The 23,440-nt window shown below is 44.1% G+C and overlaps 3 protein-coding genes across 9 annotated transcripts in view; 1 reads left to right on the top strand and 2 right to left on the bottom strand.

Annotated features, from left to right (window-relative positions):
• Positions 1-101: 101 nt before the first annotated feature.
• Positions 102-1,494, bottom strand: LOC127069370 (3-hydroxyacyl-CoA dehydrogenase type-2-like). Its single transcript, XM_051006325.1, has 3 exons — positions 1,341-1,494; positions 926-1,090; positions 102-831 (listed from the first exon to the last, which is right to left on the bottom strand). The coding sequence occupies exons 1-3, from the start codon at positions 1,347-1,349 to the stop codon at positions 241-243; spliced, it is 765 nt and encodes a 254-aa protein (XP_050862282.1). The 5' UTR covers positions 1,350-1,494; the 3' UTR covers positions 102-240.
• Positions 1,495-1,638: 144 nt separating this feature from the next.
• LOC127069376 (radial spoke head protein 6 homolog A) lies at positions 1,639-7,698 on the bottom strand. Its single transcript, XM_051006340.1, is given in 10 exon segments — positions 1,639-2,193; positions 2,264-2,451; positions 2,793-3,025; positions 3,327-3,469; positions 3,575-3,728; positions 3,793-3,915; positions 4,031-4,379; positions 4,471-4,650; positions 4,728-4,934; positions 5,000-7,698. Coding segments are annotated over 10 exon segments (1,761 nt in total). The 5' UTR covers positions 5,119-7,698; the 3' UTR covers positions 1,639-2,128.
• A 42-nt stretch (positions 7,699-7,740) lies between these two features.
• LOC127069340 (papilin) overlaps positions 7,741-23,440 on the top strand; it is a 52,546-nt gene continuing 36,846 nt past the window's right edge. For 5 of the 7 annotated variants that reach the window (XM_051006222.1, XM_051006220.1, XM_051006219.1 and 2 more), the window contains exon 1: positions 9,454-9,695. In XM_051006222.1, the coding sequence (XP_050862179.1) occupies positions 9,673-9,695 (23 nt within the window). In that variant the 5' untranslated portion in view covers positions 9,454-9,672. Of the gene's footprint in view, positions 7,889-9,452; positions 9,696-23,440 lie in introns of those variants that run through there. The other 2 variants (XM_051006217.1, XM_051006216.1) reach the window with 2 other exon arrangements.

Below are 23,440 nucleotides of genomic sequence, written 5' to 3'. Positions count from 1 at the left end.
AATGGTTAGTTAAGGTATTAACTTTTAGATCACGTTCGTTTGTTACCGACGAATCGAAGCAAAGATCAGACGCGACGGCAGGAAGAAATACAAGATTAATATAAAAATAAAAATAGTATTTATTTTTTTTATTCACAGATTTATATCGTATATACCATTATAAAGAGATTTATTTTAGTAGCCCAAACCCACGTGCACCCTTCATCCGTTGGAATATACAGAAACATCAGAATTCTTAGGTTAGGACATTCTAAGAGCACCATCCAATCTTATCGTATTTCCATTTAAAAGTGGATTTTCGATGATATGTTGTGCCAGTTGTGCGTATTCATCAGGTTTACCTAATCTTTGCGGATGAGGTATCATTTTGCACAAAGAGTCGCGTACTTTATCTGGTAAGGATCCAAATAACGGAGTATCGAATAATCCAGGCGCAATAGTGACAACGCGTATACCATGTTTGGATAAATCACGAGAGATCGGTAAAGTCATTCCAACGACAGCACCTTTACTGGCAGAATACGCTGCTTGTCCCATTTGTCCATCGTACGCTGCCACGCTTGCTGTATTGATTATAACTCCACGTGCCCCATCCTCGTTAGGTTTATTTTCACCGATAAGACCAACGGCTATTCTGATTACATTAAAAGTTCCGATAGTATTTACTTTCAATACTTTTTCAAATTCTTTTAACTGATGAGGTTGATTCTTATTAAAGTCATAAGTCTTATGAGCGTATCCTATTCCTGCTGCATTTACTACTGCAGTTAACCTACCAAACTTATGCTTAGCCATTTTCACAGCTGCTGATACATCTTCTTCTGAAGTGATCTATAAACATATACGTCGTATATAAAATTAATATAACAAGTTCGTGTTTAAGTAAAACTTTAATAGACGCAAGATTAACTTGTCATAATCTTACATCGGTTGGTACAAACACAGCATCGTCTTTGTAATGATCCGCAAGCTCTTGTCCTTTCGAGCTAGGAAGATCCGCAATTACAACTTTTGCACCTTTTTTGACGAATCTTTGTACGGTTCCACGACCAAGACCAGAAGCTCCACCGGTTATCAATGCTACCGTATTCTGAAATGTTTTTTAATTTGATACATTTGTTCTACCATCTCATTAGATACAAAACTATTACATATTGATATATAGAATTTAATTTATATGCCCTTTCGTTATTATAATTCTCATTGTTATTAATAGATAATTTTTATCCTCGTTGACACGTCCGCATACGCATATATACGCAGTTATATTAAGTATACGTGATATAATCTGAAGTTAGGAGCAACATTTCTAATTGTTGTCAATAATAGCAACTAATTACCTGAAGCATTATAGCTATAGTTTTAGCACAAAAAATGTAATGAAATGTTTTCACAAGAAGAAGAAGTAACCGGCTTCACTCCGTTACGACCTGAAGCAAAGTGTGAATTCATCGGACTGAAGACAGTATATGTAGCAACAGAAGAATATTATCATATAGACTTTGATCCCTGTATATAAATTTTTCTGTTTTCGCTACGGATGCATGCCCTGGAGATATTATTGTCGATTAAATAAATATATTACAACGCGTAATAAAAAATACAATCTCTCATAATTAATTAGAATTAAAAAAAACGTTCTTTTTATGAAATACGATGAGTAAGAGCATTGTAGATGGCATTATTTCCATCGATTTAAATTCGCTCTGTAATTTTGCTATAATTTAAAATCATTATTTGCATTCATTTTTATTTATACTTTTCAGATTAAATATTATATTTTTCGTATTCCCTCTATTGCTATCGCAGTTCATATCTTGTTCATATCCGTTAAATGCACATCTTGTGAAGTTACACTCGCTTCGATCGGAAGGTGGTAAACGGATTAGGACTATAAACGCATAAGGATTATCGATAATATCGGTTACCTCTGGAGTAAAAATATTTCTTGAAAAAGAAGGAATCTACTTGCCGACGAATAGTATCGTGACGTAGAATCTCTCTACCGCATCGGTAAATACGCGGGAAGATATTTAAATACATTTTCAGGGTTGATTATTTTGTTCTTATTTTATTATCTTTAATCGAGCTTATGTTGATTTGAATTATTCACGAAGTTAATCGTCGATCATTCATCCTCTTCCTCGTCCTCTTCCTCTTCCTCTTCCTCTCCTAGCTCTTCCTCCCCTTCTCCTACACGTACGAAACGTCACATCGAATGAATGCGTTAATTATCGATTATTATTGTTAACAATATCATTACCTATCGATAATGGTGGTGGTGGTAAATGGGCGATACGGTAAGCCTCCTCTTCTTCAAAAGTAGGATCCCGAATCTCCATGACCTCGGGACCAATTCTATACTGATCCTGAACGGGAGGCATAGACGGTGGATTGTAATTGTAAGCGGTGTACTTGTGACCCCAGCCGATGTACACGTTGGCGAAACGTCTGCGAAAATGACACCATTAAAATTGCATTAGCGTAATTTCGCGCGCATTAATTTTCTGGTAACGTGACTGCAGATCAGCATAATTTCCTCCGCTCCGTTAGCTCATTTCGCGATCTCGAACGATCGTGGTACGCGCGAACATTCATTTTATGCCGTGAAATAGGTCCGTGCCTATGCATGTGCACGTGCATGTGCATGGACATGGGCATGGGTACGGACATTACGATGGAACGGACAAATTACTAATCATCTCGTTGAGCTTTTCCTCGTCTTTTCCTTTCTTAGTTCGATGTATCGAATGGAAAAATGTTTTAATGGGATATCGAACATGTAGACGCACCTGTCAACGGCGAACGCGTAAGCACCAGGCCAAATATTTGACCTTACTAACGCAACCGCGGTGTCTAGTTGAACGAACGACGATTGCCTGGTCGTCCACGGAAATACAGATTCTAAAATGGCATCTTCGGACAATGGCGTCAACAAAGGTGGTCCAGTTTCTCTGACCGCATCTCCGGCTCTTGTTTCATCCTCTTCACCTTCCTCTTCCTCTTCTTCTCTCAACGTTCCTTCCTAAGTCATTTCCCGAGTTATTTTTTTAAGCTAGACGGTTTCAATTTTGTCGATTGCACATTTCGTTTGATTAATCGTCGAGCTTAAAAAAGAAATGTTTTATTCTAAATCGCAACGAACGATTAAAAGTTAACGGTGCGACACGATTAAATCATCAAGTCATTCGCTCGATCACTTCGTCAACGATCAACAATCATGGTAGTCAAACGCGAATAAAAAGTTCCTCTTTAAAGATTAATTAAAAATTAATTGATACTCGGAAAGCGAGAACGAAAATAATTTTACGAAATAGTTTGTCAACCTCTCTTTCTCGTGGATCCCACCACACCGTACGTCCCTGCTTCAGAATGTACGGAGTATGATGACACCAATTCGACATTGATGGATCCACTAGATCCTTGACTGGCAATGGATCGTAATGCACATTCTCCGTCAAGGTCCCTCCTGAATATAGGATAACCTCGTTGACAATCAATTAGATCGAAATTCTAACGTTTTGTTCGGTTTGAGAGACTTTAAAAACACAGGTCGATACATATCGATCCTCACCCTCTTCCATTTCTTCATCTATCTCCTCTTCCTCGTCTAATCCGCCGAACGTAAAATAGCCTATCGGCGATATGTCGGTCGCTGCGCTGATTCTCGCGATTTCTGCTCGGAGATAGTTCTCTTCGGTGCCGGGAAACGGTGGAAAAGTGTGTATCTAACGATCGAAAAGAGATACGTGCTATGTCGTTTCGCAAAATAATCCAAAATATTAATTATACCGGTGTCTTCAAGTTGCCGGTAAAGTAACGAACGATTTCACGAGAAATCACTATTTGTTGCGGCGTGACCGGCGGAAGTTCGAGCCAATCGTCGATTCCTAGCCTGTTGCATACGAAATATACCTAAAAGACATAGAAAATGGAAAGGAGTGTGGGAAAGAGAAGAAAACAAAAAGAAAAAGAAAAAAGAGAGAAGAAAAGATATAATAAAAAGTAGATTAAAGAGAAAACTTTGGACCTTAGCGTTTACACCAGTTCCAATTTGTTCCGGTGGCACTTCCGCTGGTATTTTCCATGTACTAATCGGCAATGGTGGAAATACCAACTGCAATCCTTTTTCCTGATCTTCGCCTGAAATTTCCGCCTCTTCCTGCACTCTCTCCTCCCTATTTTCTTCTCTAATTTCCTCCGCGGCTGTCACTTGCTACTTTGAGATTATTCTTCATTTTAATCGAAAAAAAAAAAAAGAAATCGTTGAAACCGATATAGTAGCAATTACCTCTAATCTCCTTCGTAGCTCGTCCTCATTAAGTTCGGCTTCCACGACGTAATAATTCTTCGGATTACCAAGGATCTTACCCCAAAACCTATACTCGCGAAGACTCGAATTTTCAGTTACTATACTTTAAAGATAACGCCTAGTGCATACTTAGGAAAATATTCTATAGACGGTGGTACCTCACGTTTTCGATGGGCACGCTGCTAGCTAGTTTTCTTATCGCTAGATTAAGCAAAATCATCTCGCTTCGTGGCAAACCCACGCCAGTTTGTTCGAAATAAAATAGCAAGTCCATCATATTTGGTATCGATTTCTTTCTCTCACTCTCCTCGTCCTCCTCCATTCTATCTTCTTCCTGTCTCGTTTCGGGTTCCGCGCTCTTCGATCGGAGAGACGACTTTTCAAATTACGCACGTAGAATCGAACGGACTTTAACTCGAAACGTTTGATTACTTGAAACAACGCGATGAGCTTCTTTGCATTTTCATATTGCATAGGTGGGACGTATACGTCATGCAAATGATTAGTCTGGGTTTTGAATCTTTCTTCCTTCAACCTTCTGCTATACTCCTCGAATAAATCGACAGCATTTTTCGGCCTTTCCGCGAGTATCTTTGAGAGGAGATCCGATAAGTGGTCGTACCTAGAATCTTTGGATGGTAAAAGTCTATATGTTTCTTTCTAAATCCCGTACCGGCGATTACGTACAGATTATCACCGGACTCGGGACTGTGCTTCAGCAAAAATTGTTTCGCACGACGAATGTCGTGTTCCACGCACGGCTCGTCGGCCATCGGAACCTCTTCGATGTTGTAAGAGTAAGCCATTTTTCTTCGTCGCTTCGATGATCTTATCGACGACACCCTACTAAGAAATAAACGACGTCGCGGTGTCTCGCTTAGAGAATTAGTTAGAAATCTATGGCATACGGCATAACCTAGGCTCACTCTCCTCGTCTGTTTTATAATTTTCAACGGAATTCAGTTCGCACACGTACACGCGCCTATGCGTACGTATAATAGACTTACACATTGATTGAAAAACAGCAGATTCCGCCTCTCGTTCTTTTAATAGACGTTATTCAATCGTTTTGTTCCTGACTCGGAGCAGGCGAAAAATATAAAAACTTATCTGGCGACCCAATTATTTTAATGAACCTCTTGCCAAATTGGCTTCTATCAACGAAGTAGAAGAAGATAAAAATGGACCAACGATAAACGTCATCCCATGCGCTACTTCTCTACGACTACTTAACGATACCATTATAATTTGTGCGAAAACGAAACGTCGATTCGCTTATACATTTATTTACGTACGTACGTACCTACACGTGCATGCGTCTACGCGCGTAAGCTCGTCGATATGATCTTTGGAGCTCGAATGTTATTTTGTAGGATTTAAAAGAGAAAAAGATGAAATTCGATCTCGTATTTGCCATCGCCTCGCAAGGTACGAAGTTATTCAAAGCCTTACATCGATAATTATTTCATGGGTGATAAGCGAAACGTGAATTTGAAAGGTTGAAAATATCGGAGGTAAATCTGAATGAACGTATTTATAATATATACATCCACGCGCAGGCACGCGCGCACAGACACACACACACACACGCGTGCGCGTATATCTCTTAATGAAGTTGAATCACACGCGCCAGTTTCTATCAGTTTGCATCCTGGAGCCCGTAGCTATCATCTATCGGGTGTCCTAAATACAACCGAAGCTACCCGAGGTCATCCGGCACATTTCCTTTTACGCCCACCGAATAGCATACGCATACACGTACGTACGTCTAAAGAATATCGCGTGTGTTACCGATTTAACAAATTTTCGATTCAATTTCTTTTCAATTTTTTTCGATTTATCCTTCCTTTTTTATTCTTTCAACTCTTTCATTTTTTTTTCTATATTTCTTTTTGTTTTTCGAACGACGAACAATCTCGCGACGAAATTAACTTTTCTATCTGCAAAATCGCATCGTTGGGTATACCAACGCGATTCGGTCGTACGGAACATCGGTTCGGAAAATGATAGACTATTACGGTTAATGGAGAATTCTATGAGCGTGCATTAGAATGGAGATCGGTGTCTGAGAGGTCACGATGCGTTTATGCGGTTATTATATTATACGATTAATCATTACGTAGATATTTATTTTTAATGCGAACAATACAATAGACTTAAATACGTACTTACTATTCTATGTATCTATCCACTTTTTTAACACCGACATACATAGTAATATTTTTCTTCCATTTCTTTTTTGTTTCTTTTTTTTTTTTTCTTTTTTCTTTTATCTCGCGGTGACTTCAAAGGCTGCGTCGTGTGTTTAATACGAGGTTAAAGATAATGGACATAGAGCAGAAAATAACTAGGATGACTTAAAGCTTGTCACTAATACGCATTAGCATTAGAAACGCAAGTATTGGACATCGGACCACGGTTACACGTCGCGAATATTCCGATTGGCTCGTATGCACGTGTACGGCATAATGCTTCGTAATTAACGAAATCGTATGGTAATTAATAAAAGGTACGTGCATACATACGTGTACGATTATGAATCGGTACGCCCCGAAATGCAGTTTCATTTTGAACGGAATTATCAGGGATTGATCGAAATTGATCAGGCGTATATGCCAATGCCCGTCATACGCGTCGTGACATCTCTCCGTATTCATTAATCGTCGAATTAACAATATTTGAACGTTGATCGCCGTTAGGATTTTCTACGCTTTACTCCCATTTATTCTTCGTTTCAAAGGTCTTTGTTCGAGCAACAATTTCCAAGTATTAGATTACTTGAATTTCTAATTATCAATTGATAAAACTAACGGACAAGTTTTGACGAATCGATATGGAGAAAATCTTGAATAATCTCGTACAAGTTTGAATGCTCGGCTAACAACGAATTCACAGACGCGATAACGAACAATACTAGCCGCTAATTCGATGAGAAGATTAGCTGGGAGAAAGAGAGACGGAAAATGACGATTATTAACGAACGTTTCGGCTCTAATCTCGAGAAATACGTTGATTAAGTGGCATTGAACGCATCTCGAGTGCCGCGCAAGAAGTTACATGGAGACATTCGTGGAGAGAAAGAGGGAGAGAGAGACTCTCTCTCGTTCTGTGCGGAGGCGTTCGAGTATGAATGAGCAAGAAGTCCCCACCGGTTCCTCTCCGAATCCCTCTTGGACTCCATCACCTCCCTCTCTCCCTCCAACTCTTCTTCCTTCTCCTCTTTGCTCTGCTGCGCCTGCACCCTACTCTCTCTCTCTCTCTCTCTCTCTCTCTCGTTCTCTCTCCCTCTCCCTCTGTCTATCTCTCCGCCTCTCTCTCCTCCTTCGCATCGGGGGTTCCAACAGAGCGGTCCTCTCTCTTCGGTCTCGCTATAAGCCTCTTTCGGCTTAGTTTTCTCTCGCGAGTCGCAGGCGCGCGAGCAACGCAATTCGGTCCTTCTTCCTCTCTTCTACACGTACGCGAGTACGTAAAGACATCGTTGGTTCAAGTTTCGAGCTGGGAATCTTCGTGAGGGCTGCTTGGATCTCCGCTCGATCGGCGGACCACGCCGTTAATCATGCACCATCGATTTATCCGGTTAGTGTGAAATATTACCAAATTCTTTTGCTCTGTTTCTTTGCTTTCCTTATTTTTTTTTTATCTTCTTTTTTCCCTTCTTCCCAAGTCGTCGTAGATCGCGATCGAGTACAGAATCCTTAACGGTGTTTCTTTTATTTATTATCTCTTGGAAAGGACGAATTTGATTTCGATTTTCGTCTTCTTTTTATAAGTTTGACAGTTTTAAATATAGCAAGCACACGAATCAAAGAGAACGTACTTCCGCGTATGGAACGATTTCGCCTACCTTCTATTTCGAAAATTTTGCGATATTACGATCGTCCTGACGTTTACATTACGAGAATAAGTAACGCGCTTGCGTAGCCCACGCGTGGGATGTACGATTCGCTGCTCGTATGCGCCCCCGTCGAGCATACACACACACACACACACACACACATGTTTATATGTATACACATATATACGTACATACAACATTTGAATTTATATGAAAAACTCATGCGATACTTTCCTCCCGACGGACAGAAATTTATTAATGCATTTGCGACGGCGGTTGACTCTCGAAGTGCAATTTTGTCGCGCGACGAACAATTTTATCGACTTCAAATTATTATCATCGAAATGATATGTACGACAAAAAGCAATGAAATGGAAAAGAAGAAACGTTTCTCTCTTACACGATCGGCGAAACATTAAAATTTAATTTTAGTGATTCGTGGCCAGATCGAACAAAGGTTCTTTTATGTGTTCATTTCTTATTAAAAGTCGTTATCGTTGGCCTCCAACGTGCGTTATGACGTTCGACGAGAAGTCGAAGCGCACTCGGAAAGTGTTCTTTCGAGAAGCTCTGCGAGACGCCCTCCGTGGGTGGGGAAGGGACGGTAATTGGCCTGAAAGTTTAATTATACGAAGTACTGCCGTTCGTTTGAGGGCCATGCGAGGTGCCATTCGAGTACTCCTCGCTGAGGAATAATGCTCGCTCGTTACTATTAACGGCCGATCGCGAAGCATGCCTTACATTATTCATCGGACGTTTCCACGTGCTAAAAAGAGATAGAGAGAGAGAGAGAGAGAGGGAGAGAGACTGGATTGGTCGTAAATCGCTCGCTCCTTTGCTCATCCGATCGTTCATCCATCCGTTTGCTTGCCAGCCATCGCTTCGTTTCCATTAAGACGTTCCCGCCTCTGCTCCGCGAGAGAATCGAATGAATTTTCAAAAGCCGGTCTCTTTAAGAGATCTCCCGACACGTATCGCATCTTGATCACCTCGCGCCTACGTAAGAATATCGAGAAGAACTAGAAACAAAAAGTGGTAATTTTACTTCTCCTTTTTGTCGTCTAATTGGTCCTCTTCTCGAAACAAGAGAGAGCACGTTACCCACGTACCCGGTCTTTCCGAAACCTTTTGGAATCTTTGGGAAAAAAGGTTCGCTTCTCGAAGTCTAAAACGGGAAATCACGATGTAACGACCGCGGACTTCGATCAAGTTCGGAAGGAATTCTGTGAGAGAGCGAGGGAGGAAAAGAAAGAGAAAAAGAGAGATGGGAGGGACGGGCGGGGAGGGGAAGGGGTAGGGAAAAATTAGTTACGACTCGAGTGTCAGGAGGAGGCCACAGGCTCGTGGTCCCTGGCTGGTCGACGCAGCCTCCTCCCGGTTCCAGAGAATCGCAGTCACGTTCAGTCAGCGCCCGACTCCCGTCCGTAGAGGTACTGCGTGTTCCTCTTCTTCTTCGCGTCGTGTCGTTAATCTCGCCGAGAGGGCATTCCGGTGTTTCCTTCGGCCGGAGAGCATCCTCATCGGGATGACCGTCATCAGGAGCACGTGGTTAGTCCTCTTTTTATTTTCTCGTCTTTTATCCTTCCTCGATCGATCATTCGTCGTTCAACGTTTAAATGTCTCAATGGTATGCCTCTCCTCGCGAAGGCTAACTTAAAGAGCCGGTTCAACCAACGAAAGCGTTGGTAAATCCATCAGAGACATACGATTCGCACATGCCAAGAAAGCAGGACAGCATGGCCAACACGTGTTTCCTTTCCGTCCTTTCTTCGTTTGATCGATTATAAAAATAGACGATACCGGGAACCAACCGCTCGACCGCTTTTTCTTTCAACTTTGTTTAATCGATTAATACTTCGATCGTATAATTAACGAACGAAATTATCGAGTCGCTCGTTAATACGGCGTTAAAAAAAAAAAAAGAAAAGAAAGCCCAAGAAAATCGGACATCCTCGGCTTCAATTTACGGTTATAACAGTACTACACCTGCGCCGTGGAAAGGCTTATTGCGAGGAGCTTTCAGATACTTCCTACTGGCCAGCGAACTGGCAGGACAATGGCTTATGCTAATTCCTTCCTTCTATTTCTATGTAGACGTACCACCTTCCGACTTTGTGTACGTACATACGTACGTACCTAAATACGTTTATACCGACTGTGTTACGCGTGTAACATGACGGCCTTTAAAATTCACCGCGTTTATATGTATGCACGCAGATACACGGCATACGTGTACACACTGGTCACGAAAGCCGACGCATCGAATGCAATTTTCGAACAGATATACTCGCGTCCGCGACGTCTTTCTATCGCCTTCGTACTTATTCATTTCGAGTGCTCGTTAAAGTAAATAGGAGAGATACGTTGTTCGATTTAACGTTCCCTAACGTTCGATTTATAACGCACGGTAACGTACGTATTCGTGGAGCGACGGTCGTTCGAAAATCTTTCTAATCGATCATTTCGATATCGGAGATCGTACGGTAAACAAAGCCGCGATATCGATGCTCGTTGCAATATCGTTGCATTTTCGGTTCGAGAACGTTCTTCTTCTCTCGTCCGTTGACTTTTTATACGAAAGTCGAAGTCGAAATATCATGGATACGAACGGTGTTGTTACATTTTTCTTACCCTCCCACGCGACGAACAGTTAGATTCTATTTCACTTCGGTCGCCGTCCATGCGCTTAGGCAAATAAACAATTCCGTAGGACGAGTAATAAATAGACGGTCCATCCGCGGCTAGAAATATTGAGCAGCCGGAATTCCAAACGTGGGAAGCACTCTCTTTCTCTATCCGTATCTATTTCCACGTCTCTCTCTCTCTCTCTCTCTCTCTCTCTCTCTCTCTCTCTCTCAGGTACAGAGCACGTACATGTTGCGGACAATCCAGTATTTCGTGAGTTATTTTGGCTCCTCCAGGGGGAGAAGGCTGTTATTTCTGTTCCATAAGTTAATACTCCAGGGCACACCCTTTTCTTCGTTACACGCGTTCTACTTCTCCTACTCCGAGTTCTCTCCGACCGAGACACATTCAGGTACATCTCGTGGTTTATTTATCGCCCGACTACTCCGGACACGTGCGTCACGTGCATGAAAAAAGCAAGGAGCCCGAGAGGAAGAGTGGAAAATTATTTTCTCGCGGCACCCTGACCGTACCGTATCCGCCATCTCTCCTCTCGATGCAATTACTTTCGTGGAGCGTGATATATCCACGCGTATCTTCCTGAATAATCCACGAATCTGTGGATTCTTATACTTTTTTCGTCGAATCGAACGATCCCTTCGAGATTTTACTTCTATTGGTATCGAAAACGATGATATACGCATAGGTGCAAATTGATGCGCATAATAAGAGATCGAGCACGATCGAATATTCTTCTCGGATTCGCGCTCGTCCGGTAGATCGATCGAAGACCGCGTCAAAGAATGAGCACCACTGTCAAAGGGTTGACGATTAGCATGAGTTAGTAAGAGAGAGCCCGAAGATTGTACGAGCCTTTGATGCAGCCGACTAAACGTTCTACGCTTTTATCAGTTGAATGTACGTAGGTACGTATGCGTTGCTTTAATATCCATCCGTAATCCCGTGCCGTGTTGGGGGACTTTTAAAAGAAGCTAACAACCACGTTTGAAATATAAATTTTTTTAATATAAATCTTATCGCTTTTATCGCTCGGACGAAACTCTGAGAAATGTTTTAACAAACTTTTAACGCGCGTGTAATTAAATTCCATCGAAGATATTCTATTTAGCGCATCGAGTTCGTACCACGTAAGATAAAAAGGGTCCTTTAGAATATTTATTTAGCAGTAGGAACATCAATTGGTTAAATTCGATTCTTCCCTATAGTTTCGAAACACTCGACGTGCCGGCAAAGATACTCGTGAATTATTCCTCAGGCTCGGGTCAACGGTCCGCACTAAAACTTTCTAGCAGGCCGTCTCTCTCTCTCTCTCTCTCTCTCTCTCTCTCTCTCGGCTGCGACCACACATGTGCTTAGCATGGTGGCTTTTCGCGGAAGAAAGGTCAACGAAAAAGGGAGTCCGGTCTTTCCGGAAGGGCATCGAAAGGGCCGACTGTTGGCTCGAACCTTACGATGTTTTTTCTCCGTTGAACTAGCGTACGTGCATACAGGGTGAACCAACGAGGAACTTGGTACGATCAAAGAAGAGCCGATTCCACGAAATTTTGCGATGGGCGAAAGTAGTGTCTATCGAGTACGAAATTCCCCATCGTCGTAGAAATCGAGGGAGCATTCGCGCATCGCTTAAATTTCCAAAGTAATTTACGTCGACCGTTAACGTCTCTTTCGCTTCTAACGAGTAAGTGGAAGAGCGATATAAACGCGTTGACTAAAAGTAGAAGAGGGTGCAGATGCAGGGAACAATCAAAAATGCATTCCTTCGGGCGAGAGCTCCCGATGATGATAAAGCAATTCGTTTCGATCGATTCGCACAGATCAATAATTCATCCGGTCGTCCATTATTTATAAACTCGCTGGAATGGACTCGTAAAACCGTGCATAGCTCGCCTACGTGCGTTATATGGTTATACGTGGTATAGGTATAGGTGCGTTCGTATGCAAGTATATGCACCCTAGCGCAGGAGGCAACACGATGCATTTTCTGTTCTCCTGGTACTTACTTCGTCGGGTCGAGACGAGAGAAGACGATGTAATCGAAAATGGTCTTCCTCGTCTACGAGAACACGGAAAGGATTAAACTAATTTAATCGAAGCAATAAGGCAGCTATGAAATCGACGATTAAAGCGAACGATTAAAATGGGCAAGACCGGAAACTTTCCACAGTCGGAAGATTAAATATATAAAAGATCAAATGTATTCTCTTTCGATCGATTTTGTCAAATCGCTTTCAAAGTCACGGAAGCGTAGATTCGCAGAAGTAGAAGCAGGAAGGGACGGGGAAAGGGCGACGGTCGGGTTTTTCATAGTCAGTCGTCTGTAAGAAATTTGACGAGGAAGACGACGAGTTTGCTCCTAAATATTATGGTCGACGCGCGGACTGACGTAAAGCCGATAAAGTACCGGGGGTCGAAAGATCAGAAAAGAGAGAAAACCGACAGAAAGGAAAAGAAGCAAGAAATTCATCGTCGGATCGCGTCGGATCGAGTCGGTTATAAGATTCGTCGCCGGGTTTCTGTCTTTTTTTTTTTTTTTTTTAACGTAGCGTCTTCGTCGCTCGTTGCCAACGCGATTAGAACGCGTTAGATCGGAAACATCGTTCTATCGTCTCTTCCGGACGAGGACCCGGAGAAACAACAGCGATTGCTTGCTGTTCTCCTTGTCTCCGTACGTCCATTCTGCTCCTCTACACAGAGAGAACGTACGCCGAAGCGAAGCGAAAGCATGCGTGTGTGCCCGAGTGGCTCTCTCTCTCTCTCTATACGTATGCACGCGCATGTACGTGCCATATATATCTCGCCACACACAGACATTTTCGGACAAGCTCCGAGTTCACGTTTGTGGATTATAATCAGAGAAACTCAAAGAGCGTCTGCCGAGAGAGATCAATCGGAGAGATCGCTCGTTGGAATGTCTCCGAGATCCACTCGTGAGTCCGTTCGTGGTATTACGTGGCTACGATTTCCCTCTAACATTGTTTGATCATGGTAATTACAAGAGAGTCTCGTCGAGTGCCTCTAGAGTACTTCTCAAAGGGAGCAAAACGAAGTACTTACGTGGGTACACCGATCGACGGAGGGATGCCGACCTCGCGATATTTTTATTTTCAGCGGTTGCCGACGGGGACGGGGACGAGGACGAGGACGAGGAGGAGGATGACGACGACGAGGCCGATACAAGGCACTGACTTTGATTCCCTCGTACCACGTCGATGTACCGATCCGAAAAAAAGAAACCGCGGCTCGTAATTCTCTCCGTAGGCGGGTTGGGAGGATGATCATAGCAGATTTGAATGCCGGATAGTAGCGAAAGAAGTCGCAGGTTTCCTCCTAATGAATTCCATCGACCGAGAAAGTTCGCGCCAACAATTTACATACACCCCGTATACGACGACCGGAAAACTATCGAAGCGCGAGCAGCGCGAGGGATAAAATACGATACGGTCGGAGTTTAGCGCATACGCGGCAAGTATACGTTACGCGCGTTGATAGTCCTTCGAAAAGGTTCGATATTTGATTTTCGTATAAACTAGGGACGCGCGGACACGTATACGGGTCACCACGCGCGTGTGGCACGTAATTTCTTGAGGTCGCATCCGCTGATAACTCTCGACGAGGCGAACCTTCCAACCTGTTGCTTCTCCTTCCATTTCTCTCTTTCTCTTTCGGCCACTCCGTTTCTCTCTTCGCGTCTCTCTTTCTCAGCTCTCGCACACACGCACGCACGCTCGATCGATCGTTCCGCTCTCTCCCCTTTTTCCGTCTTCTCCCGTCCTCTTCTTCCTCGAATTCTTTCTCTCTCGCTCTCGCTCTCTCGGAGGCGCGATAAAGGCACCCTCCGTCTGGCTCAGGTCTACCAACGACTCTACGGCATGTTCTCTTGGTAGTACGAACGCCTGAAACGTCGCACTCTGTTGCTCCGTTCTAACCTGGCATCCTCATCGTTCGCGCGCCAACTCGGATGCCGCTTTCTCACACTCGGCTGGACGTGGACCCTTTCCGTCTCTCTCTCTCTCTCTCTCTCTCTCCTTCCTCCTTTCCTCCTCCGGAGCGAGTCGAACTCTTCGCTCGTTCGCTCGGACCCTGCCTGGCCTGCTCTACCATCTACTGATCCCTTGATCCAAACTCCCCGAGTGTAGAAGAGCGCGGTCAAGGTATGCTCTCGTTCGTGACCGGAGAGAGAACGAGAGACACGGAGAAGAGTGGAGAGACAAAGGGAAGGACAGAAGGAAGATGGATCGGAAGAGTCCACACGAGGACGGAGATAGAGCCAAGAGTATCAATTTCCCAGAGATCGTTCGTCGTGGGCTCGTTTCAAAGACACGACGTTTCTCGACGAAGGACACGGATAAGAGCAAACGAAAGAGACGCGAGACAAGGATCGCCGCGAAGATACCAATCAAGGAGCAACGAACGCACAATTTTGGTTTGCTCGCAATCAACGAGTTGCGATCAAAGGGAAGAAATGAAAATCGGCAGTCGACGGGCAAGGGAAAGGAGGAGAGGAGAGAAGGGCGAACGAGCGAGCATTGATCTTTCTTTTGACATCCCTTTCATTAGGAGCTCCTTGAAAGAAGCGGGGAAAGATTAAAATCGTAGTCGGAATCGAAGGAATGTTGTCTTTGGTTAACGAAAACGGGAGGAGACGGTGCAAAACGATTTGCGGCGAGGAACACGCACCTCCGTCTTCGCGTTTGCGGTCTCGGCCGAAGACCGCAGGGAATTCGCCGGGGCGAGAACGAAATCCGATTTGAAAACCGATCGCCGAAATTTCCGTTTTCCCCGTGCCGCGTCCGTCGCTTCGTGATTACTCCCGTCGTCGTACGGTAAAGCTTCGACCGCAAACGAGCCCGAACGTGTGCCATCCATCCGAGAGAAATCGAAAGGTGATTGTTCCGTGAGAGAAATATCACGCTCAGGGATCATCGATAAACGTCGACACGGAAAATTAGCTCCGTTCTCTGCCCGAGATACCATATCGCTTTCCTTTTCCTCCTTTTGTTTCTTTACAATTCATCGAACACTTTCATTTTGGACGATTGATAAACGTTCGAGGAAAAACTCTTTCGTTCGGAAAAGCCTTTCCTTCGGAGGGAGAAAAATAGCGTACGGGGGAGGGGGAGGGGGATATCCGCGCGACCCGATCCGTATTCCAAGAACGTAATATCCTTCTTTCTTCTTCTCTTTTCTCTACGAAATAGTCCTCGAAGCCGGGAGAATTCGGGAAGCGAGGAATCGGGAAGGATTGCGAGCTCTCTTCTATCCCTGCAGAGGGAAATGCACGCGCGTATTTATATTTTTCGTGTATACGATAACGTACCCCCTGAACGTACGTGCGACGTATTACGCAGCCGTAGCGACTCCGTAAAACGAGACAACCCGTTGCCGCCGCCGCCGACGCCGCCGCCGCCGCCGCAACGACCGGAGATATTCGAGGAATGTCGACGGGGTCTTCGAGCTTTGTTCGAGCACCTGCGTGTGTGCGTGTTATTAGTGCGTTTCGTGTCGCGCGTTCTCGACCGTGCAGACGATGTAGAACGAGGAGAGGACGTATTGAGACGACAGGACGGAGCGGAAGGTCAAAAAAGTTGAGAGCGAAGATGTCCTTTAGGGAATTGTTCGCGAGCGATCACCCGGTATAAGCCGTAGCGAAGACCACCGGTTTACTCACACACCTGCGTCGAGGTAAGCGTCGAGAGGGAACGGAGAAGGGCTCGGAAGGGGCCGTGTGTCCCGAAGGCACGCGAGGGATACCGTAATAAGATCTTTAGAACCCTTCCTTTCTCGCGAAACAGGTCCTACTGTCCTACTTTCAATATTCCTTTCAGCAGAAAATCAAACAGGTCTAGACCGGATCGGAGAAGAGGCCGTCTACGAATTCTTCAAGAAACTACGACGATCGGCAGCGTCCTTTTACTTTCCCCTCGTGCGCGCGTTCGTACACGTCATCCTTTCTAGAATTTATAGCACGATATATCGCGCGCATAGCGATTATTACTCGTAGACGCGAGATAATGCAATCGATTCTTGCCCTCGCGCATTTTCCCTCGTTATTAACGAATCTTTGCATTTTCCCGATACGACCGAATTATTTCTCCAGAGTCCTCTCGCCTCGCGTATTTCGGTGCTTGCTCTTTGATCCCGAATAAAAAGATTGCGACGGTGGTTTATGCCACGAGTGCCTCGTAATTACGACGTCACGCGCCGTCTGTGCGATTTTCCGTGCGGCACCACTTACAATTAGCGCGATTGCCGACCCGCATAAACGCGTACGCGAGCGTATTTATATACGCGCGTAAGTACGTTATATGTGCGCGCGTCTCTCTCTTTATATATATATATATATACGCGTAGTCACGTAGAGGCACGTTGAATGGTGGAAATTCGCGAAGGACGAGAACGTTTCAAAGGTTCGCGCATAGTTCGCGCGAATGCACGCTCGCGAAGTTTGCCTCACCGTCGTTGGAAAATAGGAACGCTTTGGGTAAGGTGCGTCGTACAAGCATGCATCCTCGTTGCATACTTTTACCCCACCATACTCTAACCGGCTTACGCACACAACTCCGTCTGCACTTGCCACGAACTTTGACATATTTCGAGAGTAATGCAGCTATCGAGTTTCATCGTTTTTGCATCGGCCTAATGGAAGAATGACAACGGTTCGATCTCGATCTTTTCCTTCTTCTTTTTTACGCGTCTTCGTAAAGAGAGAAAATTGTCGGTACGACCGCTCAGGTGCGGCAGAGAGAGAGAGAGAGAGAGGGGGAGAGGTAGTCCATTGGAATCGCGCACTGATTGCGCGTAGATTCATCTTGCGATTGTGTCTCTAATCTGTAATAGAAATCGGCTCGGCTTCGTCCGTGGATATACACTGCGCTATACCAAACAGGGTGATATCTCGTAACCGTTCATTATTCGCATCGATCGAACGCACGCGATTTTCCACGTAATGCCGATTCACGAAAATTTATGGAATTGTCAACGCGAACCGTTATTTATTCGCGTATTGAAACGCATACGTAGTTATCGCGAACGCGTTGCTTTCACAATTTGCTGACCGATAAGATGATTTAATAATGTAATCGTTTTTCTTTTTCGTCATTCCTTCCTTAAAATCAATCGTACAAATCGCACAAATCGCGTCGCATTACGTTCCGTTCTCTTTTGTTTTCACAACGGAATCGCCGAGCGAAATAAATAATAGCCGAATCCGCCAGAGGCTCCAAGCTCGAAACGATCGACGCGTTAACGAGAGGAAGGATAATAAGTCGGCTGCTGCCGGCAAGTCGTTCTCGAACAAACGACGAGATGGTCTCGCGATTAAAGCGACGACTCATTCCTCGCTCAATTAGACGGCCATTAATCATGCCTTCGAATTTCCCTATCGAGAATCGAAGAACGAAAGAAAGAGAGAAAGGACGGAGGAAAGAAGGAACGAAAGAGCTTAACGCGGAGAATCCGCCGCGGATTAATTCCGCTGCCGATATCGACGGGCTTTGCCGACCGACGATAAAAAAGCTTCGTAATCGCGGAGAAAAATTCGACTTTCCCGTACCGTTAGTGTCATTAAACGCGAGAAAGGTGTAGCGTATCGACGCTTTTCTACGCGCTGTCTGTCCGCGCAAACTTCTTTATGGCGATCGTTAAGTTAAGACGTTGAGTCTCGCGCATCGTGTTAACTGACGCGTTTTCAGGAGGCAAAGAGGCCTTTATTTTCGACTCGCCACTACCGTGCCACGCAGTCGCGGTCTTGTATGTTCTATGCATTAGTACAATGACACGAGAACCAGAAGGAGAACGCTTCCGCGAAACCTCTAACGCGCAACCGTAAATAGTTAGATACTCCTATACGATACATGCCTATCGGCTTTCGAAAGCCGTATGAATTAAATCTTGAAATTCGTTCCGAACGTCGAATATATACGTACGATATGCGTGTGCGCGCGCGTACGCGGCGTATAAGGAAAATGCGATAGGCGTGGCGATCGACCGACTCGAAATAAATCGCGAATAGAATATTTTCGTGCTTCCGATGCACTTATTATCGTCGCGTCGAAGGCGCCGGCGCCAAAGTTTGAAGAACGCGGACGGAATTATCTCATCGCGAGTGATTAATCGACGCGTCAAGTGTGTATTGCCGTCGGCGAATTTGAGGGTGGTCCGAATTTCGGACGCATACATTCCAAATGGTAGTGGCACGCGTGATTAATCTAATTGATGGTGGCATCCCGCGTTGTCCCATGCGGCAAGAGCCGTGAAACACGCACGCGCAGGTGCACGAGACATTCGTGCATGAGTTGTGCCCGGCGCTACTGTCTTCATCAATTAACGTTTTGCCATAATCCGTTGCGTCTCTCGCTGGTATCTCACGTACGCGCGACGCCGTACGTTCTTTCTTATCCCCTTCCTCCCGAAAGGAAGTAAACGTAGCTCCTTGAAAAAACTTCATTTTCCTATCGGAGCAAAATCGAAAGGACGTCCGTGCGCGTGCACTCCCAAGGCAAAACTAATTTCTTACGTTTTTTTAAAAGAGCCCTGCCTTGCGCCGTTCAAAGAGAGGAGAACGAAATAAACGTGACTACGCGACAATAACGTCCGAGTCGCAAACTCATTCTCCTCGTAAACGTTTCATAAAGATCGCCCTCCTCGCTCGTCTTCTTTGTAGATAAAAGCTCGTGAATAACATTTTTGTCCTCTCAATGAATCGTTTCATGAGGACGCGTACACCGAGTTATCTTCCTGGCTTTATCGCCAGAAAAAGAAAAGTCGAGAGAAAAGGAGAAAGAGAGAGAAAGAGATTTTACAAGTTTCTGCCTCCGAAATAATCTCGAATAAAACGACGATCAACCGACTAACGTTTACAACGCGAAAACAATCGCTCCGCATCGTTTCTTTGCGAGAACTACGACGTTTTCCGTCGTACGGCGTCGTTCCTATTCTCCTCGTTTCGATTCGTATTGTTCTCTGCTAGAAAATAAATATTTAACTTAAACTTTCTAGCCGTTTACCGTCTATCAAAGGAGTCGCTAGAAAACGATGAGACGCGAAAACACTTTTACCGCGCTTTCCAAAGTCATTCTTCCTAATGAGGAAAATAAAGCGACACGAGTCGAACTCTTTGACATCGGCAAAGCCGAGTCGATCGGCAAACGCGAAAGGTGTTAGAACCTAGATATCCTGCGTACACGTATATCCGATGGAACTTTCCAAAAATCATTTATTTAATCGACCACGTGGAAAAACGAGTTTCTCTTCTCGTTACACGCTTAGGAGGCGATATCGTTATATCGGAATAATTAAAAACGGCTACTCCTATAAAGTCTGAAAAGTATGTACGCTGGAATTTACGTCGGAACGACGCGTGATATTCTCCAGATAGTTTTCGAACTATGCTTCTCTTTCTCTCGCGCGCGCACGGTTGTTCGAACGTAGATAAGCGTTCCGGGTATCTATAAATTATTTTCTGTTCGATGTGATTCGTTTCATAAAATGCCACATTGTCTAAAAACTTGATATCTCTCGGGCTCTCTTACACGGACTCGTATAGAAGAACGAATCGACGTAGTTTCGAAGAAAAGTTATTGATTCCATCCGGCGCAACGAAAAACTCAATCGCGATCGCTGTCCAAGAAACTTTTGTCAGCGAAACGAAAGAGTGATTAGTGTTTTGGCGGAGGCCCAAACTAATCGTTCTATGCTCCGCCCGTTGAATAAGTCCGAGAGTTCGTTCGACCGCTAATTGCCGTCGTATTCTTTTTTCTCTCTCTTCGTCCTCACTTATGCGGCTAATAGATTTACAGGCTCGCGCGAACAATGTTTGTCCTTTGCATAATCTTTGTTGGCGGAACTATGTAAATTATTCTCTTAGCTTTTAAACGAATTCCAGTCGTGTTTATCTCGACGCGCGCGCGTGCGTGTGCGTGCGTGCGCGTGTGCGTATTATTACATAATCCACGGGCGGACTAGAAAAATCAAAGTGGTCGCGGCGAAACGAGTCTCGATTATCGATTTCGATTAAAATCTTAATTGATACGCTCGCGATTGAAAGAGTTCACGTAATTATCGGGCGTGTAACGTTTATAAATTACATAAAACCCTCGCGACGATAATCGTCCAGTACGCGAATAGAAATGTAATCGAATTTGGCTTACTTATTCGATGTAACGTTAACGATCGATATTAGCGTTCAAATCGAACGAGTCACGTATCGAGCAGAATCGAAATTTTTGAGCGAACTCGTGCCACGTGCAACGAGTCTACGTCAAAGTCCGCTAGTGTACGCACACGAAAGTGTACGCACTAATGGAAACGACAAATACTTCCCTACAAAGAGAAGGTGCCGACTCTCTTTAACGATGCTGGAAGCGTAATCGAGGTCTCCTTGGTGTTCTAAAACGACGTATTTTGCGTCGATCTTCCGAGAAGTCCTTGTGGAATCCATATGTTCGCAGGACAGACCGGACAAAGGAAGCGCACGAAAATCGGTTTTATATTTTTTCGAACAGAACGAAGACTCGTTGTCAAGAAAAAAAAAAAAAAAAAAATCGTCCGACCTAACAATTTTGCCAATATTATTTAATTATCAACATTTCCCTTCGAGCGTTTCAAGAAAAAAAAAAAAAAGGCAAGAAATGAAAACAAACACGAACGAACGAATCGTAATATTTCCTCGCGACGTAGGTCGATTTATTTTCAAGAATACACACACGAGAGTCCAAGAGAAGTCGAAATCGGGCGACTCGGTTCTTATATCTCGATTCGTAGGGACTGTTCCTGACGGTCGTTGTTCGGCAAACTGCGCGAACGAGGCAACGTACCCGTGATCCATTTATCTCTGACCAGGCCAGGAGGAACCGCCCGAAAGTACAAAGCCACGAATTGCCGTCCTACCGGTGGTGCTCCATATATATATATATACGTATATATATATACATAGGGAAGAGCTTACTCTCGCCAAGTTACACTTCTATTATATACGAAAATTTCATTGAAATATGTTACGCTATTGCATATTCCATGGGTTCCGATTACATTGGAATACGTTCGATATGAGTCTATAATCCGATTCTAGATTTAGTACCGAGTATTAAAACAATAATATTTCTGTCATAATTAGAAAGCGTTCTCTCTCTCTCTCTCTCTCTCTCTACTCCCCGCAATATCTCTATTTCCGTCTCTCTTTCCCTCTAAAATTAAATCGATGATCCGTGAATTACAACACCCGACCTATGTTACGATTAGCAAGATAGATCTCGTTTATTTTTTCAATGCTTAAAATACGTACCGGATCCGTGTTAAAGTACGAGGAATATCGGATGGTTGGAAAGAAGCAGGACTCGATTATTTTCCTTAGACGTTCCACGAAACGTTTGTCTTTAGTTGGCACGTCTAATCGCTCGTGGTACGAAGATTCAGGATCCGTTGGTTCCTTTCGACTCTCTCAAATTTATTTTCACAAAAAGTACGACTTTCCTCTATCTCTCTTTCTCCCTCTTTCTCTTTTCCTCTTTCGTCGATATCCCTTTCTTCGAGGTTCTCCAGATATAAAGGAACTTTGGTGTCGGGGATCGATTTATTACGAAACTTCCTCTTATTATTTTCTCCTCTCTCCCCGTTTTCTCTTAGATAAGATAAGAAAAATAGCGTTGTCGTTCTTACTACGATTGATAGTTGCAACTCGTTATCCTCATCGTGAGACACCCTTTGCCCCGAGATACGTACCTTCGACCGGGTCGCCGGTAGGATATTCGAATAATTTTTCTAACTTTAACTCGTCACGCTTAATTACTCCGTAGTAGATAGGGAAAATGCTTTTTTTTTCTTTTTTCCTTTTACAAAGGTCTTTCTGTAATCGACGAGGTTAGCGATTCCATGTAAAAGGTATAAAAAAAAAGATGTAAGTAAAAAATGTAGAACAAAGCGTTGTCGCGCGACGCTTTGTTTTTACGCGAAAATAAAATTTGCGAATAATGAGAACGCGCGTAACCGAGCGAATACATGGAAGCAATTTTCTCGAAAACAAAGCTTCGGACGAAACGATTTTATATTGCGTTTGTTACTTCTCTCTCTCTCTTTCTTCATACGGCGGAGTAATATGGCAGAGACCTTCATTGTTGCGCAACCAGTTACACGAGATATTTCAAAATTCACGTCCTCCCCTTCTTTCGAAATCAGTTTGTTGCCTTTTTACGAGCTCGATTTCTTTCGACGATCCCAAAGCTCGCGTACTCCTTTTACGGAGCGTATACACGGTGACGCGATCGATGAAGGAAAGTGAGCGGTAATGAGGTAAGAGATATATCGTATATAACGTCTACGATACGATATAGACGTCTCTCTTTGTAAATACGTAGGCACATAGATGGACGTTAGATGTACTAATCGGAAACGTAGAACGGCGCTAATGCAGCTCACGTTGCTAGTACGGATGTCACATCTCGTTACCATCGCCGCACTCCTGCGCCTATACGTCGACGAAACTGTTGGACGAGACCGTGGACGATGAGCGAGCGCCGTTCCTATTCCGGCTGGTGGGATTTTGGAAACCGCACGAGTTCATCGATCTTTCCTACGATCGCAGAAACCTTCGAGAGTTAAAGGAGAATTTACGTCGTCGGTATCTCGTTAGCAGTAGCAGTAGCAGCTGCCGA

The sequence above is a fragment of the Vespula vulgaris genome, chromosome 15 (assembly GCF_905475345.1).
Source record: "Vespula vulgaris chromosome 15, iyVesVulg1.1, whole genome shotgun sequence".
Taxonomy (NCBI): domain Eukaryota; kingdom Metazoa; phylum Arthropoda; class Insecta; order Hymenoptera; family Vespidae; genus Vespula; species Vespula vulgaris.
This window is presented reverse-complemented; position numbering and strand designations above follow the sequence as displayed.

What these genes read in the sequence shown, in the direction of transcription:
- LOC127069370 (XM_051006325.1), bottom strand. An exon ending in CTGTGTTTGTACCAACCGAT is followed by an intron (nt 832 to 925) that starts GTAAGATTATGA and finishes ATATGTTTATAG; the next exon opens with ATCACTTCAGAAGAAGATGT.